The sequence below is a fragment of the Miniopterus schreibersii genome (genome assembly GCF_964146895.1).
Source record: "Miniopterus schreibersii genome assembly, chromosome: 1".
NCBI classification, from domain to species: domain Eukaryota; kingdom Metazoa; phylum Chordata; class Mammalia; order Chiroptera; family Miniopteridae; genus Miniopterus; species Miniopterus schreibersii.
Genome location: NC_138101.1, coordinates 169,963,100 through 169,975,643, shown reverse-complemented (window position 1 = coordinate 169,975,643; position 12,544 = coordinate 169,963,100). Strand labels below are relative to the sequence as shown.

Sequence of the window (12,544 nt, the reverse complement as noted above, 5' to 3'; positions counted from 1 at the left end):
TTTTCAACATTTTTGTCTCAATTAAGACATCAGCTTCTCAGAGAGGCCTTTGCCGATCACCCTAGGTAAACTAGCCCTGCTCTCCCAGCCTGGTTACTCATCATTTCATCATGGGATTAACTTTTTTCATAGCACTTATCACAATGAAACTTTCATGTTAATGTATGCCTCCACCAGAATTCATTTGTTCAGCACATACTTATTAAGTGCCTACTTCTGCACTCATGCAACTCACATTCTTGTGGAAAAGGTAGTAGACACAAATGACTAGAAAATAAAATAAAATTGAGTAAGGAATAGACAGGGAATAGAATGAGGAGGTGGGATGGGGAATTCAGGGGCAGAGGGCTTTTTTAGAAAGGAGGGTGAGAGAAGGCCTCTCTGAGGAGACACACACCAGACAGCTAAATGAAGTGAAGGAAGAAACTGAGTATTTGGAAAAGGAGTTTTTTAAGTAGAACAGCATATAAACTCTCACGGGTAGGAATCTTAATGTGTCTTATTCACCATTATAGTCTAGCATCTAGAAAGCACATAGCAGACACTCAAAATATAACATCATTCCATAAAGTTTCTAACATTGAAGCAAAATTGCCCATAATTTAGTAACCTTGTGGTTTATTGTTGCCCATTTTTTTATACACTTGCTCTGATAATGTAGATAAGCATTTGTGTCCTGCTTTTTTAAATTTTTTGGTTTCTTAATTACAGCTGAGTCTTGACATCAAGTATTTAACATTTGCCATTTGCAGATGACTTAAAAACGTGGTAATTTGTATTGGGGTAATAATACCTCAAAGATATAAAGATTTAAAAAGATAATGAAGTAAAGAATCCATATAGTATGAAGGATTTATTATTTAGCTAGTATGGAAACCTAGCATCTTTATTCTAATAGCATTCACAATTTGGAAGGGTGTAGAAAATTTCCTGGTAGGATAAGAATGTCCCTTATGTTTGTAAATATTTTCCATGCATCTTTTTAGTTGGTACTCACTGCTATTATTTGTAGTGATTGTATAAAATTCTATCATATGTATGTATTATCAAAGTTAACCATCTCTATTATTTGTCGTATGGCATCTTTTCAGCAATTTAGTAATAGACATAATGCTATAGTGAACATTGTAGAACTTAGTGTGTTTTCCTTATTTTGAATTATTTTCTTTGGATAATATCCCAGAAGTGAAATGACCAGATCAAAGTATGTTACAAATTTTTAAAATTTCTATACATATAAACTGTTTTCCTAAAGGGTTTTTTCTCCACTAATTTACTCTGCTACTGCATGTATGACTGTGCCAGTTTTTCTGCACATAATTTAATATTCTTTTGTTAGAAACTTTAATAATTTAGTGGTTAAAAATATATATACATATTGCTTTAATTTTCATGTCTTTCATTAATAGCAAGGATTAGTATTTCCTATGTGTATTGACTTTACTTTTTTCTCTTATAAGTTTGTGTTGGAGCCTTTAATTTTTTTACCAAAGCGTGATTTTGTCTTTTGTGGGAAAATAAAACACCTTTGATTTTCATTTTTAAAACTGAAAAAAATCATCATCCTGTAAAGAACTCTAGGTATTAAATTTTTATTTTCCCATTTTCTGTGAATATTTTTCCTAGCCTCTCTGCCTTTTATTTATTTTTCCATGAGATAATTTTTTTCCAAAGCTTTATTTGCTCTTAGATAATACAGTATGTTTTGGGTTTTACTTTTTTTAAAAATTGAATTTATTGGGGTGACATTGGTTAATAAAACTATATAGGTATTCAGAATTGTTTCTGTAATACATCATTTGTATATTATATTGTGTGTTTACCACCCCAAGTCAGGTCTCCTTCCATTACCATTTATCCCCTCTTTTACCCTCTTCTGCCTCCCCCTACCCTCAACCCCCTTTCCCTCTGGTCATCACCATACTGTTGTGTCTTTGAGTTTCTTTTTTTTTTTTCTGTTTGCTTAATCCTTTCACCTTTTTCACCCAGCCCATGATCCCCTTTCCCTCTGGCAGTTGTCAGTCTGTTCTCTAGAAACATAAGGATCTAGGGTTTGAGGGACCTTAGAGTTTATCACTCTTTTATAAAAAAGAGGGAATTGAAATTTGGAATGGTCACCTGTTTTTTGGGAGGTCAGAATGTGGAGTAGCTTGAATAACATGCTGAAAATTAAGAATTTATTCTGTAGACTGTGAGAGGAATGACTATTTTTGAGTCAGTAGTGGAGAACATGTGTGAAATGAGTAAGTTTAAGTATGTTACTATTGCATAAAAGATAAGAGATTTGAACCACGAAGCTAATAAGAAAATTATTTTAACTGTTATCAGAGATAAAGAGGCCTGGCTATAAGAAAAATGGTAGAAGTGTGTTCATTGCTCAAGTGAATCATTGGGCACAAGAGACTGGGAAAAGGGAGGAAAAGGTATAGTTTGTGATGCATTTATTGATTTAGTTTTTGGTTTATCTCAGCAAATAATGAATTTGCTCAGTAGATGGTGAAAATTTGGGGTATAAAAACTTTGCATTAATTTTGTTACGTTATTAGCAAGTTTAATTTTACTTTCTGTCCACAAAAATCATTGTTGATTTATTAAAACGTCATGTTGTATATGTAAAACCACATTCATTTTTCTGTTGCTAAGATGAACTTCTTAAAGTATGATTCTAACATATACATGCTTTCCAACTTTAGGAATTCCTTCTTCAGATTCTCGGAATGCAAATCTCTATTTTTTGGATGTTGTGCAGCAGGCCAATACTATTTTTCATCTTTTTGATAAGCAGTTTAATGACCACCTTATGCCACTAATAAGGTTAGTCAAATTTTCATTAGTATTTCAATAAATATTACAATATTCTACATATCTTTTGTTAAATATTGAAAGTAATACATGTTCAGATTAACATCAAACAGGACAGGAAGGTATGAAATAAAAAGTAAAGGTCCTTTTCCTTCTTCCTTGCCTCCTGTTTTCCTTTTGTGGTAGTTTATTTGAAAAGACTGAATCTGTCATCACCCTATATCTGATGGGAAGGAGGACTTCTAGCTTGTACCCACTTGTAATATAAAGACATACAACAACAACAACAAAAAGACACACAACACAAATTTTATGAGATTAATAGGTTATAGATTTTGATGCATTAAGTAAGGTTACATTTATATCTTCCTATCAGTTTATTGTTAAAGCACATGAGGATTAAATTAAGTAGTGTATATATTAACTTGCTTTATAAAACTGTATGTGTACTACTATTATTAAAGAAGTAAACTGTTCATATAAAAGATAAAATTCCAGACATTTTGCTATAAACATTGATAAGCCAAAAAATTATTCCAGAAACAATCTCAAAGATAAAAATCACTTGTGGTCTCTGAATCACACTTTGAAAGGAAATTTACTGTTTAAAGAGCTATAATGCCACGTAGCAAAGAGTTCACATAACTATTATTATTTTGGGTGTTTTTGATATTTAGGTAGCATTCAGAAGGCAAATATGACTGTCAGGTTTTTTTGTTTTTAATGTAAGAAAGTTAAACACAACTGTTAATCTCCAAATTTTAATTAGTATAATTTGCTATGTTCTTAAGACTCTGGTGATAGTCTGTGACTTTTCTTACCAGTATAATAGATATTTAATTAACAAGGAAACCAAATAATTCTAAAATTTCAAAATCATATTTTTATATTCTAAGGGATGTAAAGATGAAAGCAACAATCTAAATCTTCCTTTTCTCTATTAACTGGTTACATTTTCCTAGTGTGGGTATTATAATGAATACTAAAGACAGTTGACCCTTGAACAATGTGAGGGTTAGGGACGCCAGCCGCCCCAACCCCATCCCTGTAGTCAAAAATCTGTGTATAACTTTTGACTCCCCCAAAACTTAACTATACTTATAGCCTACTGTTGACCAAAAGCCTTACTGATAAGATAAACATATTATACATATTTTGTATATGTATTATATACTGTATTCTTACAGTAAGCTAGAGAAAAGAAAGTGTTATTAAGAAAATCATAAAGAGAAAATACATATACAGTATTTATTGAAAAAAATCCATGTATTAGTGGACCCATGCAGTTCAAACCCATGTTCAAAGTCAGCTATAATTATCTTACTACTTAATGTGCTTTTTGAATTTGTGAGCATATTAAAATATTGCATATATGTGTATAAATGTATATAACAATACAGTAAGTCTACTAATGTGATTTTTCTTTTCTTTAAACATTTAATAGTTCTTCTCCTAAGTTATCTGAATGTCTTCAGAAGAAAAAAGAAATAATTGAACAAATGGAGATGAAATTGGATACGGGCATCGATAGGCAAGTTGTTAGTTTTACTTTTTCTCTTACATTTCTAAAAATTATAAAAAATGCCATTATAGCCGCATAAAAATGGTTTTCAGAAATGAAAAAAGTCTGTCTTAATTTCACCATCCTGATATACCATTTGACTTTATTTTTACATGTTGCTTTTATCCTTCTTAGAATGTTACTTTTATTGGATCCTTAAGCTTATTATTTCTGGAAGTCAGTATGTTTAGATTTACTTTTAATCCAGATTCAGTTAAAAAACTTTTAACCCCCTGCTTCTTGTCTCTCTCTCCAAACTCCTTTTCATTTAGAATTTTCAGGCTTATATCTGAAATGCTTTAAATATACTAATTTTTCTAAAGGTAACTTCCATTAAGTGAATGCAAACTCTACATTCAAAATATTTTTGTAATGTTTTTGTAGTTAGTTACCTATTCATAGTGTAGAACAGTGGGTCTCCTTTTTTTCTTTTGAGATGATGGTGGGCATATATTTATTGATGATTATAATAGCTACCATGTATGTGCCAGGCACAGTGAGAGGATCTTTGCCTATATTCTTTCATTTATTAGATAGGAAATACCTTTCCATTTTATAGATGAGGAAGTCAATGCTTAAAAAAATTAAGTAATTTGCTCAAGATCACTCAGTTAATGGTGGTAAAGCTGGGACTCAAATTCTAAAGCCCATTATACTAGGTTTGGGCATATCTTTTTCATTTACTGTAATTCTACTCCTTTCTCTTCTATTCAAGAAAGCATATTTGAATGCAACTTAGTTACTGTGCTGTTATAAAGAAAACTTGGAATCCACTGTATTTTATTAAAAAGTAAATTATTTGTACTTTATTAGTAGTAACAAAGTTGTAGCTCACCTCCTAGTTATCTTTTCACATAGAGCATGTGATAATAAGGGAAAGAAAAATAAAATTGAAGACTAAAACTGGAAAAATAAGGATGTTACAAAATTAATTACTGATACTAGTTTACTGAAGAATTAAATGCTTAGGAGAATCCTAGAAACTGGTCTTTTCCTTTGTTTTTAGTCACAACCACATGAGATTATACATATACAAAACTACTTTAAATTATAATGTATATGTATACATTATATACACTGTAATCATTACTTCAAGAAAGTATGTATTTTTCTAATCTAAATCCCTCATACTAAGTTGGTTCTTCTTGGCTTTGCCTCAGAATACCCGAAAATCATATTTGGGAATATGATTGAGGGACCGGAATTTGAATATGTTAAGCCTTCAAGAGTATAGGAAATACAAATTTCCTAGTTGCCTTCTTAGTATATATTAGGTCATTTCGTTTCTTTTCATCTTCCCATGTAAGCCTGAATCTCAAAGTGTTTGCATTAATTGTCTAATTGAAGGCACATTGGTCTGTAGTGGTCTCTTGAATGTGAACTTCCAGTTCTCCTTTACCATGTACGGTGAGGCCAAGAGGCGAGCTCAGCATTCACCTGCATCCCTGCTATTTTCAGACCAATAGCCAGATTCACGTTGTCTCTGAAGCTTGCATCATCTTCCCTAAGTCTTGGGTTATTTCCTCTTCCATGTGTGTGACACAGTCATTTTCTTGATCATCTCCACTTTAATTTTTTTAATCCTCACCCAAGGATATTTTTTCCATTGCTTTTCAGAGAGAGTGGAAGGGGGAGGGTGGGAGAGAGGGAAGGGGAGAGAGCGAGAGAGAGAGAAACGATGTGAGAGAGACACATCAACTGGTTCCCGCAAGCGGGGGCCAGGGATCAAGCCTGCAACCAAGGTACGTGTCCTTGACTGAAATAGAACCCAAGATGCTTCAGTCCGTGGGCTGATGCTCTAAACACTGAGCAAACTGGCTAGGGCGATCGCCTCCACTTTAGCTGCTTACTTTAGTATCCTGTTCCACCTTGTTATCATTGGTAACAAAAACATTGAACCTAAATCATCCCACTTAATGCTCATAACCTCCTATTCTTCCACCTACATGTACTTGCTTTCTGACCTCAGCAGGAACTCTAGCCCTTAATATCTTCATCTTTTGCTAATCTGTTATTCTTTTCCTAGCTTTACTTGATTCATTATTGTGCTTAGATTGCTTGGTCCATCCTTGACTTACTCTCATAATTATCCTAAAATCCATTTTCTTTAACCATAACTGTCTTAAAGATCCTAAGCTCTGAATCAGTGTAGTCTTTTTTATTCCATAACTGGGCGACTGATTCCTATTGGAGAATATCACATAACAAACATTATTGATGTTATAAACCCATGCTCTCATTTCTCAGCTCAGTGTTCAGTATCACTTGTCACCAGCCTCCTGCTTGTCTTTAGACTGGAAACTCATACTCTTCTCACCTGTTCTTCCAAATTTAGCCATTTTTCTTAAGCCCCCTATTTTTCCCCTTTCCTAAACATTCTTTATATATAGTTGTTAAAGAAATAAATTAATGACAGGCTTCTAAGATTTTAAAGACTTAAATGAAGTATTAAGCAAATGAATCTTTACCCAGTTTTGAGCAGGAAGCTAATAAAACCAAGAGTTCTTTTGACATCAAGACCTAGATTTTTTTTTTCTAAAATCTAAAGTCTACCAATAGTAAAATAGTTTTATGGTGATATTAAATAACTTTAATTTAATTTAGTATAAGTAATATAAATAAGTTAAATGGATCAAATGTATGCTATTGTCAATTCTCTAGGACATTAAATTGTATGATTGGACAAATGAAACATATTTTGGCTGCAGAACAAAAGAAAACAGATTTTAAGCCAGAAGATGAAAACAATGTTTTGATTCAGTATACTAATGTGAGTAAAATGATTTGATATGCTAGTAAGAATATCTGCTTTCTTAATACTTTTGTTAACATTTTCATTGGTGTACCTTACTATATATTCTAAGTGTTTTTCTTTTTATACTTAGAAATTAATGAGAAACTATATGTATTTTCTCCTTAGCTAACATGGTACACATTTCTATGTAATAAGTGTAGAAAAAATTTTACAGGCCTGTGTTAAAGTCTGTGCTTATGTAAGAAAACAAATGGAGAAGATTAAAAATTCCATGGATGGGAAGAATGTGGATACAGTCTTGATGGAATTTGGAGTACGTTTTCATCGACTGATTTATGAGCATCTTCAACAATATTCCTACAGTTGTATGGGTGGCATGTTAGCAATTTGTGATGTAGCTGAATATAGGAAGTGTGCCAAAGACTTTAAGGTATGTATTCACAAATAGCAAATTTGTAAATTGGCTCAAGAACATAAGTTAGACCATTAAAAATCTGTACTGACTTATTTGTGAAAAGTTCATAACTTTTGTTGATACTGTAATGAGATATAACATTTCCTAACTGGAAAAAAGATTGTTCTAATCATATTTCCAGTATTAACACATTTTTGCTTCATGCTTTATTTTAGACAAAGCCATATTTCTATTTCACAGTCCAAATGACCTTGTTGACTTCCACCACTAATGCTGTATATGTCACAATCAGCAAAATGTTATTCATGTACATCTCTCTGAAATCATTTTTCTTAAGGTTTAAATTATTTAAGAAAAATGGTAAATAATGTAACTAGTTCTAGTTCACAAAAGTATAAATTATTATTACTATTGAAGAAAATTGACAAAATATGTATCTTTTCAGAAAGATTATAGCCAAGTTTATGTTGACTGAAATCTTTGAGTTTTAACACTTCAGAAGCCTTTAAAAATTCTAACATACTGAACTCTTCCATATTAGTAAGTTCAGACTAACATATATACGTGAGAAGAATTTACAAACTAATTGTAAAACTAGAAGTTATTTTAGTTTTTAATTAAGTGTTTTTTCTTATCTCAATTTAGATTCCACTGGTATTACAGCTTTTTGATACTCTGCATGCACTCTGCAATCTTCTGGTAGTTGCCCCAGATAATTTAAAGCAGGTCTGCTCAGGAGAACAACTTGCTAATCTGGACAAGAACATTCTTCACTCCTTCGTACAACTTCGTGTTGACTATAGATCTGCTCGCCTTGCTCGACATTTCAGCTGAGGTTGAATTTATAAGGGAAATGTGTTGTACTTCAGCAGGCCTTGGTTAATAGAAAGCACAGGAGATTTCTTATGACATAGCCAACACTTTATGGAAAAACGACTGTTTGGGAAAACAGCAGCCATACTTACCCTTGAGATTTTTTTGAAATTTGGACACTACTAGTCATATTTTGTGTTTTCCCCTTAAGTTGATTTTTAATACCATTCTTGAACATATAAGTTTCAAATTCTGAGAAACTACACAGTTTTCATCCTAGAAAATCTTAGTGTCAGAAGGCAGATGAGATGTTACCAGTGTCCCAGTTCATGTTCTTTAACATATTCCATTGGGAAATTCACCATCTTATTATATCAATTTTAATGACCTTTTCAGCACTGGTGATTGTTAATCAAGTTATTTTAGGTATTCCTAGAGAACGTTTTGCCTCTTTCAAAAGGTTAACAATTGAGCGTAATTTCTGTAGTTGGTTGATTGGATTTTTTCTGAGGTACAACCATAATACTACTTCAAGAAAAATGTTATACACTAAACTAAAATGATGAAATGTTTTATGTAGATATTAGAAATGGATCAGAACATTTCTGCTTTCTGGGTATAAAAAACCAACAACTTAAAGTTTACTATTTCTTATTTGGTAAACAGATTTTAAGTCATTGCTAGCAAGAAATTAATAAAACTACCTTATTTTATATTTCACTTAAGATAAGGTGGAGAACTTTAACATAAGGACCATATTTATTCATTATTTTAATATAACGGAAGTAAAAAAAGTGAGGTATAGTCTAAACGGTGCATCTGAGAAATATTGACAGTGTTTAGCAACAGTGCAATCCTTTAATTTATCTATTTTAATGCTAAACTGGAATAAGATGGGATAGCTAAGTATGCACATAGTCTTCTATTTTAAGAGGAATTTGGAATTGATAGATAACATATATCCTAAATCTGGAGATGAGCTTTGCAAAGTTAGTTGCTTTTCAGATTGATAGTTTCTGTTATTATCTTTTTCAAGGCATTTCTGAAACAATTCCTACTGAATAGTTAATTGAATTGGCTTAATATAGTGACATAATAAATCACTTATAAAATTTTAAACATCAAGTGAAAATTTTAAAAGGCCATTACTCTATAAACTTGCTCTGTGAGAATGCATTCTTAACTATATGTAGTGTTTCAGCTTCCATTGTGTTGTTCATAGTCTTATAGGAACAGATAAACGTTAATGTTCAGCTCATTCTTGGCATTTTTTCTCTTAATGTAGGCTTTTTGGCCTAATTTTGGAAAACTACTTTTCTTTTAAGAATGTTTCTGAATAGTCATTCACTTGACCTAAACTTACAGGTCTAGAGCTAGCTACTATTTAAGTTACTGTTGACTGAATTTTCTTCATTTTCTGTTTAGCCCAGTGTTATCAAGGTAAGCAAGAGAAATGGAGTATGCCAACTTTTATTAAAGCATTTAAGGAAATTGTGGAAGCTTTAGAAGGCTATCTAGTTTTCTGTTCCTTAGCCAAGGGAGAGCCAGATCAGGTTTTGGATACTAGAGAAAGTTAAATGCTTGTACTATTGCCATTTTAGAAAGCTCTGATGTGAATTCAAATTATACCTCTGTTACTTAAAGCCAACAATTTTAAAACAGTAGTTTTACTGGCTATTTGAACTCTTTGTATACAGTGTCATTTGTAAAAAATGGGGTGGGGGGACCTCAAATAAAACATGAGAGAACATTTTAAGACTTCCAAATCAGAGAAGCGCTTCAAATTATTTTGTTTGGATTAATTTTTTAAATGTACAGCATATACTTGTTGCATAGATATTTTGTTAATTATTTCCATGCTTGAGTACTGTGCAATATTTTCCATTATGTCCATTGAGAGGGCAGTGACAAAGAAGACGCATACGTGAATACTTAATTTAGAAGTGTTAACATTAATGCTCAATAAACAAATTCCCTGCAATTGGTTTTTTTTTTTTATTTCACTTCATTTTTTACTTTTAAGGACATCCAATTGGAATTTTATAAACTATTTTTTATTTAAATTTTTAAGATGTTCCTTTTTTTTCATAGCATAGGTCTTCTCACTTCCTTTTTTAACAGAAAAATACTTGACTGTATAACCAAGATTAGAAATTTCACCTAAATAGATTCTCTAAGGAAAAAATTTTTTTTGTTGTATAAAGCAACATGCATTCTTCATATTCATGTTGCAAATTTTAAAATATTTTTATATTCACAGCCACTACAAAATTTTGCCCAAAATTTATGGCTCAAAAGAGATGATTAATAATTAAAACGTTTTTCATATGTATATGGTAAAATTTTAGGTAGCAATAACGTAACTTTGTATATTAGTAACTTTAGGCAACATTTGAATAAGGATAATCTTTGCAATTTTCTGCAGTTCCATATGAGCTAACAGGCAGTATTTAGGTAATGTTTTGAAGTTGAAAATATGCTCTAAAACATTGCAAATTAATTATTTTTCAAAATACTTGAGTATATTATGTTTGCATAAAATGGTAGAGAAAGTGAAATACAGAACACAAGTTTAAGAAGGAAGTCTAGATTGTATAAGTTATGATACTGAAAAAAGATAGCTAGAATAAATAGTCCTTACGAAGAATTATTAAATAACAGCTGGAGAAATCTTTAGACAGTTGGCTGTCTGCCTATTCCAAGACAGTTATTAGCCTCATTTTATGAGTATCACTATGGTTGCAAGTCCCTAGTACCTTCCTTGTTTTAAAGAATGCTGCTGAGCCCTGGCTGGTGTGGCTCAGTTGGTTGATCGTCTTCCCATGCACCGAGAGGTCAAGAGGCGGCTGGTTCGATTCCTTTCTGGTCAGGGCACACATCGGGTTGCAAGTTCTATCCCTAGTTGGGGGCCTGCAGGAGGCAACTGATTAATATTTCTCTCTCCCTTCCTCTCTCTCTCTAAAAAAAAAAAAAAATCAATAAAAACATATTTTAAAAAGAAAAAAACAGGTTTTAACAAAAAGATTGCTGCTAAGTAATTTATGGTATATTTTAGACTAGTTTCTTTCATTTTAAATATTTCACTGTCTGAATATCAGCCTTCTGGCTCTTAGTGAAATAATTGAACTATCAGCCAGTAGATTGATTCAAAGTAGAGAATGTACTGCTTCCTTAAAAAGCCTTTTTCTCATCTGTGATGTTGAATAGTTACAAGTATCCAGATAAAGAGATTTTGGTTCCTTAAATGCCACAAAACCCCTTAAGGTGGTCATGTTTTATAAGGCAGTGCCTGAGGCATGCTTGAACTGTGTGTGAGAGTAATTAAGGTCTTTCAGTGCATAATTTGTTAGTGACTTAAAAAGCTCACACCTGAGAGTTTTACTTTTTTGTAATGCAAAAATATTCTGCACATTGCCCATATATTGCCCATTGACTTAGAAATGTGAGATGTTTTCCAGCAGCATATACTGAGTGCTGATTTCTAATGGAGAATTTGATACAAAACATTCTGTGCTTTCATCCACTTAGTTTAATTATATTTGGTTCCTGTAGTACTTTTTCTGCTTGAGAAAGTCTGTCCTGAACTACATGTGTACTTTGGAGAAAAAGACCAATCCATATTGTTAGAGTAAATAATTCTACATAAAGTAAAAACAATTTTTAAATTTTGATGCATAATAAAGATAATTATAGCTACATTTATTGACTTAAGTCCCATGCACTGTGCTAAGCCCTTTGCATATATTATCTCCTTTTATTTCAAAGCAGCCATAGGGGTTGGGTACTATTATATCCATTCGACAGATGAAACACCTAAGGCACAAAAAGGTTAAGTAGACTTGTTCAAGATCTATAGCTAGTAAAAGGCTTAGATTGAAACCTAACTCTTCCTTACTCTATGTTCTATATCTAGTTCTTATGTAACATTAAATAGGTCCTTTTTGATAGGCTCATTAGTTTTGCTTAATCCGATTTTCTTTTCATCAAATGTTTCTCACTGTAGTGTTTAGATTATAAAGTTGAAATACAGTGTGAGTATCTCATTTGCTATTGGATTTTTTTTCAACACGTCCAATGTGTGATCATACTTTTTAAATTTGGTTTTTAAAATTTTATAAGTGGTCTAGAAATTTTAATTGAATATTAAGTTTGCACCTAATAGAAATATTTCCATCAAAAAGTTCTTAGTATTATTTTA

At 31.9% G+C, this 12,544-nt stretch overlaps 1 protein-coding gene across 1 annotated transcript in view; it reads left to right on the top strand.

Moving 5' to 3' along the window:
• The window catches only part of EXOC5 (exocyst complex component 5), a 42,207-nt gene extending 31,880 nt beyond the window's left edge, over positions 1 to 10,327 (top strand). The window contains exons 14-18 of the mRNA XM_081143545.1: positions 2,694 to 2,814; positions 4,247 to 4,333; positions 7,025 to 7,133; positions 7,333 to 7,548; positions 8,179 to 10,327. Coding sequence (XP_080999671.1) covers positions 2,694 to 2,814; positions 4,247 to 4,333; positions 7,025 to 7,133; positions 7,333 to 7,548; positions 8,179 to 8,367 — 722 coding nt within the window. The 3' untranslated portion in view covers positions 8,368 to 10,327. The remainder of the gene's footprint in view (positions 1 to 2,693; positions 2,815 to 4,246; positions 4,334 to 7,024; positions 7,134 to 7,332; positions 7,549 to 8,178) is intronic.
• Positions 10,328 to 12,544: the final 2,217 nt, after the last annotated feature.